The sequence below is a fragment of the Barbatula barbatula genome (genome assembly GCF_947034865.1).
Source record: "Barbatula barbatula genome assembly, chromosome: 9".
Taxonomy (NCBI): Eukaryota; Metazoa; Chordata; class Actinopteri; order Cypriniformes; family Nemacheilidae; genus Barbatula; species Barbatula barbatula.
Window position 1 is genome coordinate 24,473,283 of NC_136772.1, and position 12,281 is coordinate 24,485,563.

General features: G+C 40.7%; 1 protein-coding gene across 1 annotated transcript; it reads right to left on the minus strand.

Annotated features, from left to right (window-relative positions):
* Nucleotides 1-2,534: 2,534 nt before the first annotated feature.
* marco (macrophage receptor with collagenous structure) lies at nucleotides 2,535-9,994 on the minus strand. Its single transcript, XM_079463529.1, has 14 exons — nucleotides 9,771-9,994; nucleotides 9,572-9,673; nucleotides 8,504-8,610; nucleotides 6,172-6,259; nucleotides 6,011-6,064; nucleotides 5,495-5,539; nucleotides 5,300-5,389; nucleotides 5,165-5,209; nucleotides 4,998-5,069; nucleotides 4,426-4,488; nucleotides 3,375-3,401; nucleotides 3,241-3,285; nucleotides 2,977-3,141; nucleotides 2,535-2,885 (listed from the first exon to the last, which is right to left on the minus strand). The coding sequence occupies exons 1-14, from the start codon at nucleotides 9,886-9,888 to the stop codon at nucleotides 2,710-2,712; spliced, it is 1,197 nt and encodes a 398-aa protein (XP_079319655.1). The 5' UTR covers nucleotides 9,889-9,994; the 3' UTR covers nucleotides 2,535-2,709.
* Nucleotides 9,995-12,281: the final 2,287 nt, after the last annotated feature.

Consider the following 12,281-nt stretch of genomic DNA (forward strand, 5'->3'; position numbering starts at 1 on the left):
GAGTAAATGATGAGAGAATTTTCATTTTTGGGTGAACTGTCCCTATAAGGTTTAGCCAAGTAATGGTTCTTCGACTGGTAACTCAAAATAATATTGGTTATATAAACGTTTAACTTGCTAGCTAATGTCATTTACTTGTTATTTTCAGAAATAATCTACAGGGACTCTTTGCGGATGTGTACCAGAAATATGTTTGTGTTGTTGTCTGTGAAGTTTGTGTTGTTTAACATGCAAGTAAATGTTTTTATCGAGTAGAACAAGAGAAGACGTTTGATTTCTGAGGTTTAAGCATCTCATGTGTTATAACGCTCATGCCTCAGTCACATCATTATACTGTGCGCCTGCTAAAAGAGGAATTAAGTTTGTTTTATTTAAATAAAATGCTAAATGAAGAAATGTGTATGATATATTGTTTTGTTCAATTCACATTTATATGTACTTGTATTTCAATATTTGGTTTACAACCAAAATGAGTTTTGCAGTTGTTTTGCGGATAATATTTGAATTAAATCTGATAGTGACTGGTTATGATGTTCTAAAGTGAGGGATGTAAAGAGCAGGTGGGCGTGATTATGAACACTGGGGGGCGCTATTCACCTCTCAGTAACTCATTCTGTTCTTCAGTGAAAGCTGCAGACTGCTGGATTTAAGGTTAAATCTGATTTCATATTTAGATTTACGCAGTTCCAATTTAAAACATTTAGTAAATTGTTTGAAATAATTTCTTCAGTCTATGTGTGATTTCACTCCAAACTTTTACACATAGTGGAAACTTTCTTGAGATCATTTCAAAAATGACTTTCTCTATATCCCTGTAACAAACACGGATGGACAATGCCACATGAAGAGCTGAAGTTAACTGGGGTTTTAATGTAAAGTGAACAGATGACAGGTGATAATCCAAGAGTGTTGAAACAATCTGACAAACAGGTAACATCCACAGGACAAACCCAAGTGAATAAGCAAAATAACACGCAGATGCCTGCTGAAGTATGTATGTGTTTAATATATATAACATATTTACTGCTGTGACTGCTACAAAAGCATATTGTGGCTAAAGTGGGTTGAACCCATCCCAGTACATATCTGGACATCAAAGACATTTATTAAACATATGTTCTTAATCCACATGTGTTTATGTAAAAATATACTTTGCGTGAAGCCAATTTTCGCATATTTTTCCTGTAAATGAATAGTCTGTGACTATAGTGATTAAGGTCTTTTCAGGTACTGGAAATACAATTACTGAGCTATTTGAATATGGAAAATCTGGACTGATCAGCACATTTTTCCCCAAAATGTGTCATCAAATAAATAGCTTTTTATAGACATCTGAAACTATTGTCGAAACCTCAGCACTTCCACTTCCTTCTTCTCTGGTCTCTAGAAAACAATCCTAAAACCAATCAAATGATTTCTGATTCCAGTTACATATAAACTCATACCACACAAACTGAATAAACATCATCTACAAATGTTTTAAGACCGCACTGATCTCCATTTCTCTTTCATTCTAAACGTGTCCTGATCCTTTCAGCTCATCTGACCTATTCAGGACTTTGTCAATGACAGATAGATGCATGATGGATTTTTATGGATAAAATACATCTTTATCATCAACCCAGGTTGAAATTTGTCTTTCACCACATCACACATTTCATTCACAACATAGTCATTACACAAATAACACAAAATAAAACACATTTTAAAAACATGAACCATAAAATCGAATGACTACATTGATGAATAATAACAACATCATATATTTTAAAGCTTTCTCAATTACATTTACATTGAGTCATTTATCAGATGCGTTTTTCCAAAGCGACTAACAAAGAGTTCGGGAAGCAATAAGCGATATGTCATACAGAAGCAATAGGACAATAGGTGCTAATAACTAAGAACAATATCTGTTGAGAGACGGTTAGTGTACTTTTTTTTCTTTCTCATTTGTCTGTCAAGTATTCACAGAAGAGGTGAGTTTTTAGTAGTTTTTTTAAGGTTGTGAGAGATGTGGTTGACCGGACCTCATTGGGAAGAATGTTCCAACAGGAAGGAGTTGGCCACAGATTCATGATGTATTTTGTATGTGTACAATTTATGTAAGTTTTAACACGTCATGTGCTGTTAATGTTGCATCAATTACATTTAAACCAGGAGAACATTGAAATGGTTTGAATGGTTTTGTTGTTGTGTGCAATGAACAGAGCACGGCAGTGAGGATCTCAGAGGCTCATCAGAAGTGAATGTTGATGAAAGAAATGATAAGAGAATCTTTAGGAATTCTGCTCTCTCGCTCTTTCTCATTATTATGTCTGTCACCAACTGCATCATTTATTTATTAATGTGACCTACCACCTGATCCACCTTTCCTTTGCTTATAGGGTCTTCAGCTAATGAGGGGCCAGACAGAGAAAAAGAGAAAGAGAGAGAGAGACGGGTCCCTGGAGAGGAGAACGGGAGCAGGGTAGCCCTCTGAATGTCAATTATCCATTACATTCGGAAGGAAGAAGAATCACGAGCGAAACAGAGATATGTGGAGGAGACATTTAGTGTACATTCAGATGGAAAAGCCTTTATTTTAAATGTATTGTGTATGTGTGCAGCACATAATACAAAGTTGGATCTACAGTGAACAGGAATGGCATCAGATGAATGATATTCCTTTAAAGGAATACAAAAGATATAGATCTGTTTAAATCAGAACACTTAATGTTCGTCAAATGTCATCATCAGAGAAGTGCTATTTTCTTTACTCAAGCAACTTATTCCCACATCCTCATTGTGATTACAGTTATTGTTTCCCATTCCATCATTTGGACAGTCAAAGATGCTCTGCTCCCGACCGCTACATTTCACCTCATCCAGCCAGATTTTTCCAACTCCTGCAGCAGACACACAGCAGGTAAGTCTAAGAGATATTCAAGGTTTGGTAAAGTGTGATTTAAATGTCTTGAGCGTGGACAGATACTGCACCTCCGCTGGCTGTGTACACCTGAGTGGACCTCTGGAAGCCCAGCATCTTACACACCACCGTGGCGTCCACGCTGTCAAAGTTATCATCACACACTGTTCCCCAGACATTCTGATACAACACCTCCAGTCTTCCACGAGTGGATGATCCAATTAAACGCACCACAACTATATAACACACACACACACACACACAGTTTAAGCAACTTACATATTATAGAATAGTGTGAAGTATCTGAGAGGATGATTTAAGTCTTATTGATTTACCAGGTCTACTTGCAGCACCTGCGTCCCCCTTCTCACCCCTTGGACCTGTCCACAACACAATCAGTCTACAACTTACCAAACAATAACATAAACACAAACTCTGTAGACATGGATCCATGTGTGCAGCACAATACCTGGCTCTCCCTTTGGTCCCGGCACACCTGAAAGACAATAAATGTTTCATGTGGTCGTCTAGTCATTAACATTCTTCAATTCAAAGAGAAAACAGAATACAGTATAATGATGATTCGATTCCAAGACATACGGCATTTACTCACAAAATCCATCAAAAGCAGAGTCAGAATCTTTGTTTAATTGTAATTTTATTCATATTGCTTTTATATTCACATTTCTAGTTTTAGTGGTAGTCTTAGTTGACTTTTTATCCATTTTGTTATGTTTTTGGTCTAACATAATAAGATACATTTTAGTTTATGTATTAGTATTTATAAAAATATTAAATGAAATATTATACTAAACATAATTTTTCAATTAAATAAATGGCAACAAACACAAGAGTCTGACTCTGACGATCTGCAAAAGCATCCTAAACTACACTTCTGCACAAATATGATTAATTTGAACAAAATAAGAGGGATCTGGGTTCATAGAAATGGCAAGATAATATTATTTAGTACTGTCCTGAATAAGTGTGATAGTTATTTGTGAGTTTCTTGTTTAAGTAATGTTTACAGAATTGTGACTTTTTCTCACAGTTCTGACTTTTTCTCACAATTGTGAGTTTATAACTCTAAATTCGGACTTCTTGAATTGTGGACTATGTCTAATGAGGTAAAACTGTAAAACTGATGTTGTTTAAAATAAAGTTCTTTGTTTTATGTACCTTATTAGTATTCCAAAGTATTCTAAAGTATTTCGATGAAATTACAAAATTTGAAATAAGTTACAGATTAGTTTTGATCAGGCAAAGCATTTTGGGAACCAAAATTAGAAAAAAAAGAAAATGGGTTTATGTGGATTTCTGGTTCCTAGAATGCTTTGCATGAGGCTGTTACTTATAGTTTTTTTCATGTTTAATGTTCATTTATCTTTAAACAAACTGTTGCCACTAAATGAGACAAATATTAATCTACAGTAAATTACTGGCAACTAGCTGCATAACTACAGCAAAAATGTTTACAGTGTGTCTCAGAACCTTATCATTCCAAGCAACAAGCATTTTACCTGTAAGTCCAGGAGGTCCCGTTACCCCACGCTCACCCCGAGACCCGACGTCTCCTTTAGGCCCTGAGAGAAATAGAGATTTAAAGTGGAAACATTTTATTGTTTCTCAAAATAAATGACAAGGTCTTTTTGGGTTTTGATTGCTCAGTTATTCCCACATAACAACCCCTTGAAACTATTAACACGGTCATCTTGATTTACTTACAAATACATCTGCTTTACAGTAATAAGATTATATTTACAAACAAAATGTGCAGATTTTTTGTGTTTGTTTCCTGCACTCTCAACAAGCATGTCTTTACTACTAAAACACTGTTTGCGTGTCATGCTTTTCACATTTTGTGTGAAGTAAATGAAAGGGACGACACAAGTTGAGTAAAAAGTAACACAAAATGTGAATTTTGAAAAAAGAAAGATCATTATTTTCAATGTATGTTAATAATTAGGAGAGTGTATGTGAAGTTACAATTTATACTATATTGTACAAAATGCACATTTGTTCACTCCATGTTATCATAATCTCAGGACAAATCTGTCCTAACGCTTCAGTTTATTGTTCAGTCTGAATGTACCGGGGTATCCAGGAATCCCTTGAGTTCCCTGGATCCCGTTCTGTCCATCAGAACCCGGACGACCGTCAGAACCTTGAATTCACCGAGACAGAAGCAGACAAGAATCCATTAGAGCAGAAATAAACTTAACACACGTTTTTATGTTTTCAGCACGATGAATGACGTACCTGGTGCTCCTGGCTCTCCTCGACTTCCTTTAGAGCCTGGAGGACCTGTCAGGAGAAAGTGACACATGTAAAGTGATGTGCTGTAAAGCTCTGTTGCATTCGTGAGTTTAGTGATGGTAGTCAAGGGCCATTTACCAGGAAGACCCGTGATGCCAACTGCCCCCCTTTGCCCCGCCACACCAGCCTCTCCTCGCTCTCCTTTTTCACCTCGAGATCCAGGCTCACCTGTGCGCCCCGAGAGAGACAGAGAGATTCAAACACATGTATAGAGATTTCTGCTACTGTCTTCAGCAGGATTCCCATTTGACCAACACACACATAGACACTGACCTGGCAATCCAACATCTCCGTTTCGTCCTGGTATCCCTTGCAAACCTGATACACAACAGACACAGGGGATAAATGCTGACTGCTCAAACAAAAATACATATTTACTCTCAGTTCATATGAGATAAAAGTGTGAGGGTTCTTTTCTCTGTGTTGACCAGCAGGTAGACTGTCTGAAGGACAGGTCTGAACCCTGAGTAAAACCCATGAAAATAACATTGTTCAGTGATGTTTATTCATCCATGATGCAGCAGCACCTTCTAATGTTCATCACATGGCCCTTCTATATGTTTCACAGCACCTTCCAACCACATGTTTTGTTAGTTTCTGTTCTCTCCTTGCAAATGAACATGTTATCATGTTTACAAATCATTATTGAATTATTGATGTGCTCAATGTTTTGTGTCATCCCCGGGATCAGACAATTGACACGATAAACAAGTTTGAATGCACTTAACATTAAAAGAATGAAAATGAGTTCATGTAAAAGAAAGAGTTTGAAAGTGCATTTAACCTCACCGGGATGTCCCGGTGGTCCAGGTATTCCAGGTAGACCAGGAGAACAATTCATGGCTATGAAATACAGAGAAATATACACAAGACATTTGTAACTCTGTTTGATCCTTTAACCACAATACACATCCAATGAATGAAGCATTGTGTTATTTGTGTGTGTTTACATCTTTGTGCAGTGAGATTGAAGTGGTTGAGTTGATTCTGTAATTTGTTTAGAGTCCCGTCCTCTCTGCACAGATCAGACAGACACTGCTGTAAAACACACAGAATAATGATGTGATTTACCTCTCGCACACTAATGAAAGAGCAGAACAGGCTTAAACACGATGAGGAGGGTATTGCTGAGGTTTACATATACAATAGTTTGAGATATCTTAAATCATGTACAATAACACATTATTCCATATGCATTAGTCACCTCTTCAGACACAAAATAATGTGATTTGTGCTCCTCAGATTAATGCTGTTTGTGACATTATTTAACCCCCAAAAGTTTGATTTAATACAAACTTAGAAGTGTCAAACTATTTTCATGAGTTCTTCTGACCGCCTTGTTTTTAAACGTGGTGGGGACAGAGATGACAAAACAATACTTTAATAAATGATAACTAGTTGGGAATATTTCTCATTCATTGATGTTATGATTAAAAATGTCAATGGTTTATTGGTTTACGCGATTTTGTGTTTGGACACTGGATGCACAAGCAGAGGCGGTCTTAACATAGAGGCATAGGTAGACGGCTGCTTGGGGCCCCCTACCAGCGGGGGGCCCCCAACCAACCTAAAAAGTAAAAAATAAACAAAACCCTTATCATCATGAACACTTCCAAAGCATGGTAAATTGTATTAATATTCTAAAGAAATACGTTGAAACTTTGAAGTAGTAGTTAAAAGGTCCCATTCATGTTTATCTGTCACTACACACATACACCCCCTTCTTTCACAATGAAATGGACTAGTCCGCTCCATAACCGTGTGCGCTGCACGACGCGAAAGATAAACACAGAGTGACAGGAGGACTTGTAATGTACACAAACAGAGACGAATCAAGACAAACATAAACGCGAAATGAAACGATCTTACCCAAGCGGCTCAAATAAAAGAAAAAAGCGAAAAGGCAGCGATAAATACTTGGCAACTCTGCTAAAGATAACACATTTTTTTAGTACTGTTGATGAGGATACTGACAGGAACAACAACGACGTCGAAAGTGTTGAAAAGGCCAGTAAAGCAGCAGCAGCTAGCAGTGATGTGGCGCTAAATAACGTTATTTAATTAGCGTTAAATTGAAGAGAACGTTGTTGCCGCCCGCTGTCACTGGCGAAAGTGTTAATGACGTTGACACAGATGAGGTGGAAGAGTTGTCCAGTGATGGCCACTTTGACACTGATGATGACGATGATGGGGCTTTGGTGAGTCAACCGCCTAGTTTTGCTTGTAATAGCCACAGCCCTACACTGATAAAATATATTTTGTGGTGAAGTAAATAACGTTACTACAGAAAAAGCTCATTTAACCCTTATGTTATGTTGGGGATGTTTTCGTCCACTATGTGTTGCTGTTGAGTCTTAATTTGGCCACAACTTCCTCTCAGAGCAAATGGAATGATTTTTGGTGACAAATGCGTAATAGGGAAAATGCTTTGAACATTTTTCATAAACTCAACATTACACTGTGAGCAAATTTACAACCCTTTCGTTATGTTCGGGATGAAAACATCCACTCAATTAAATTTCTGTAAATATCTAATTAATATTTGGTTTAATTTTTTTTTTCATAAATCTGTTAATCAACCTCAGTCCTGATCAAAACTGCTAAATGTTTAAGGAAAAATCCTGGATTTTTACTCTTTTATTGCCAATGACTTTTTTTCAAAAACTGAGAAAAACACACACGAAATGACTTACGTTCAATATAAAAATTGATTGTGGACTGGATTTTTTAAAAACCTTTTATCACAGTTTTGGACATGTGAAAGATTAGTAACAATATTGGCTTTGATGCATTGTTAATTTTTGTGCAGCATCAGATTACATTTCTTTCTCCCAATCATGTATCATGTACATAGGTTTGCTTGTAGAATGTTTGAAATGTTCAATCTCAAATGTAATGTCAATTCACTGAGAATATCCTGTATCTTGTATATGTTATATTGATATTGATTTGATCTTAAAAAATAGTTTTCCTGGTATTTTGGCAAAGACCTGAAACCTTATTCTCTATTGGGTTCCATCGTGACTTAGTTTGTGTAGTGGTACACTTAGTGTGTTCTCTGCTTTCCAACTTCATTTTGAAGTATATCTACCTTAGTGTGAGCAACTGGAGATGCAGAGAAAGCTCGAAAACTTTAGGTTTTAACGAGTTTAAGATGGTAATGTCCCCTCAACTATACACACCTGCCGCCAGTATTTCTAAATTTCTTCCAAAAAGTGGTTGCGACACGTCCCACCCGTACATTGCGCCTGTGTGAGTGCGTGTGTGTGCGCATGTGTGTACCTCATCAGATTTGGACACGCTCAATCCTTCATCAGATATCCGTTCCTCAGTGTTGATATGATCAGCTGATATACAGTGAGTGTGAACCCAAGACTCCAGAGTGAAAACTACACAAGACAAGTCACAGCAAAATATCACAGAATGAAATAAAAGGCATTCAAGCTCTTAGGATCATCACAAAATTACAAATAATCATTTAAACCATGTGTGAATAATCTAATCATTACAAAGTGATTTTAGTAGACATCTGAATTCAGTTTTTTTCCTGTTCAGGTTCTGTGACATATACTTCATGTACATAAAATCAATGTTTTATGTTTGGCATAAGGCCATTGAACCAAATGAAAAGACTCAATTTAGTTCAAGCTTTTTTTCTGATTCTGATTTTTCTGATTTTCTGAAGTTTTATTGTGTCATGTGACCACAAAACATGGCATTTAGTTGCAAATGTGAGTCATCTACACAAAAATTAAAATAACGATTTAATATGACCTTTAATATAAACGTTTTAAATATATTATAGGCCTATATACGAAATGCAACCCGTTTAATATGTAACCGTTACAGTAATATAAAAGACTGAATGATTGATGCCACATTGTCTAAATTTAGTGACAATGTGTGTTAGTTAACTCTACACTTACTGTAGGGTCTGAGCCAAAGCTTAAATAAAGTCTTTGCTAAAAAATAATACAATTTGCCAATACACATAATTTGTCATTTCTATTGTACAAAAATATCATTTTTATTCAACGTTCCCATAAAACGTGTTTCTATGTTAAGTTTGAACAGTATGTCTATTGTTTATTATTTCAAAACAAACTATTATTTTTAGATTGTGTTTCCTTTGAAATAGATGAATTTATGCTGTAACCAGCAGAACATGGCACTATCAAGGGCAATGGGTTTAATTGTTATAAAGCGTATAAACTGAAAAGAAAACTATATGAAAAAAATGTGCTCTAATGGACTATGGAAAAAAGCGTGAATGTAACATAAATGCCGCATGCTTTGCTATTTAGGTCTCCTGATGCATTTTGAAGTGACAGTATTTGTGTTGTGTGTCACCTTTATAAGCCAGCGCACAGTTGAACGCTACGACGATCAGTAAGAGGAGAATGACCACAGGAATACATCGCTGTCGACCTGCTGATTTATCCAACCTCACCTCTATAACACACACTCACATCACTAAACTGTCAAGAATTCAAGTCAATGAAGAATATACAGTAGAATGATATGATATTGTTTTGTGTGAAATCCTCACCGCTGTGCTGGAAGTCGTGACGGTCAGCCTGATAAAGCTTCATGCTGCTATCGTACGCCGGGTTCTCTTGACTGAACACAGTGGTCTTTCCTTCAACTTCATCCACTTTCGTCTCCATCTGTTCCTCAGCGCATACTGACCTATACACACACAAAGCCTGACACTTAAAGACTAAAGAGAAGAAGTAAAAACACGTGCTGACTCATCAGAACATCACAGTCTCCTGACAGAGATTGATGAAGGAGTATCAGTTCATCAGAAAAAGGAAGCTGGCATTATACCGCAAACAACACTCGCACTCCAAAGTTAAAGTGTTGGGCTTGTGATCAGAAGGTTGCCGGTTCTAATTTCAGTGTCAGCAGGTCATGACTGAAGTGCCCTTGAGAAAGACACCTTACCCCTGATTGCTCTGCAGTAATGTGACACAGTAAAAAACGTCTCGGTTACGTATGTAACCTCCGTTCCCTGATGGAGGGAACGAGACGTTGTGTCGACAGAATGGGGTTTGACTTGAGAACCTACCTTCTCTGACTGACTTGAACAGGCCAATGAAAATTGGCGAATGAAATTTGCATGCCGGACTCCGCCCCCGGATATCCGGGTATAAAAGGGAGCCGGCGTGCCGCATTCATTCACCTTTTGTGCTGAGAAGCCTGAGGATCTTGCCCCGACTGCTGCAGCGGGCGGCCAGTGTTGTGGCATGAAGGACACAACGTCTCGTTCCCTCCATCAGGGAACGGAGGTTACATACGTAACCGAGACGTTCCCTTTCTGTCGGTCTCTCGACGTTGTGTCGACAGAATGGGGTTCCTCGGAAAACGCCACAGCGCTGTGCCGCGTGACACATTCCTCGCGAAGCGACGCTGACTGGCCTGGGCATGTCAGACGTGAGCGCTTAGCATGAATTTCAACCTTCCAGCGGAAGGGAAGGAGTCCAGAGCTTTCTAAAAAGATGGGAGCCCCTTCCACCGGCCGCCACGGACGGCGGCCTAGTTCTCTTAACAGCGAGAAGCCGCCCGGCACCGTAAGGCCACTGGGAAGCGTCATTCCCCCCTGAGGGAACGCGCTACGGAGACCACTTCCTACCGCAGGGAGGAGCTTTAGTGGAGATTCACACACGGTCTCACCGGATAGGGGAGAGCACGTGGGAGACATGCAGACACGAGAGGGTGTCGCGAGCAGGTGAAGTACACCTGGGAGAGGTCATGGGCCATCGATTGAGAGCCATTCATGAGAAGACAACAGACGGAACCGCCCTGTGGGGGGGTTACTACGTGTGGAGCACTAGGCCTTGTTTGAGTCACTGCTAGAGCTCAGAAACAGGCCAAGGGAGGCAGGGCCGCTCCGCCGGGCCCGCCGCCGAGGAGTGCTTAGTGATGGATGGAATGCCTACTCTTCACCCAGGTGGGGGGAAGAGGGGAGGCTAGATAGCGCCACGTCTCACCTAGGGAGGGGCGTTATCGCAGGCGTACGCCCACCGGCTGCCGGACTTACCTGGCGGTGTCTCGTAAGACTCCGGCTGATACCGGTTCCACGCTGAGGCTGTAGAACCTCGCGAAGGTGCTGGGCGTAGCCCAACCCGCAGCTCTACATACGTCTGCCAGAGGGGCGCTCTGAGCCAGTGCCCACGAGGAGGCCACACCCCTGGTGGAGTGTGCCCTCACTGCAAGCGGGCACGGGAGATCCTGTGATCGGTAAGCCATTGATGGCGTCCACGATCCAGTGCGCCAACCTCTGTTTGGAGACAGCCCTCCCTTGTGCTGACCTCCCAAAACAGACAAAAAAGCTGCTCAGAGCTCCAGAAGCTCTGTGTGCGGTCCAGGCAGAGGCGCAGCGCGCGCACTGGACATAACACGGACGGGGTTGGGTCTTCCTCCCCAGAAGGGAGCGCCTGCAGGTTCACCACCTGGTCCCGAATGGGAGTGGTGGGAACTTTGGGCACGTAGCCAGGCCGGGGTCTCAGGATAACGTGAGATTGACCAGGCCCGAACTCTAGGCAATCCGTGGCCACGAAAAATGCATGTAGACTGTCGACTGACGAGAGAGCGCATCGGCTGTCTGGTTCAGGTCGCCTGGGATGTGCGTGGCTAACAGAGACTTCGTCACCTGCTGGCTCCACAGGAGGAGGCATCGGGCAAGTTGCGATAGCTGCTGTGAACGAATACCACCCTGTCGGTTGATATATGCCACGGCAGTCGTGCTGTCCGACCGGACCAGCACGTGCTTGTCCTGCACGAGGGGAAGGAACCTCCTCAGTGCAAGCAGCACTGCCAACAACTCTAGGCGATTGATATGCCAGCGCAGGCGGGGGCCCGTCCAGAGACCCGACACTGCGTGCCCGTTGCACACAGCACCCCAACCCTGCAGGGAGGCGTCTGTCGTCACCACGACGCGCCTCGAAACCTGCCCAAGAGGGACCCCTGTCCGCAGAAAGGTCATTGAAGACCATGGGGTTAGGGTGCGCCGGCAGAAGGGCGTGATCGCGACGCGCCTGTTGCCGGTGTGCCACGC

Bases quoted from the DNA above. Each gene is read 5' to 3' on its own strand.
- marco (XM_079463529.1), bottom strand. From the start codon at position 9,888: ATGGAGACGAAAGTGGATGAAGTTGAAGGAAAGACCACTGTGTTCAGT. The intron at 8,611-9,571 runs GTGACACACAAC...TGTCTTGTGTAG, and splicing joins CTGTGCGCTGGCTTATAAAG to TTTTCACTCTGGAGTCTTGG. The intron at 5,390-5,494 runs GTCAGTGTCTAT...CGGGGCGCACAG, and splicing joins CGGAGATGTTGGATTGCCAG to GTGAGCCTGGATCTCGAGGT.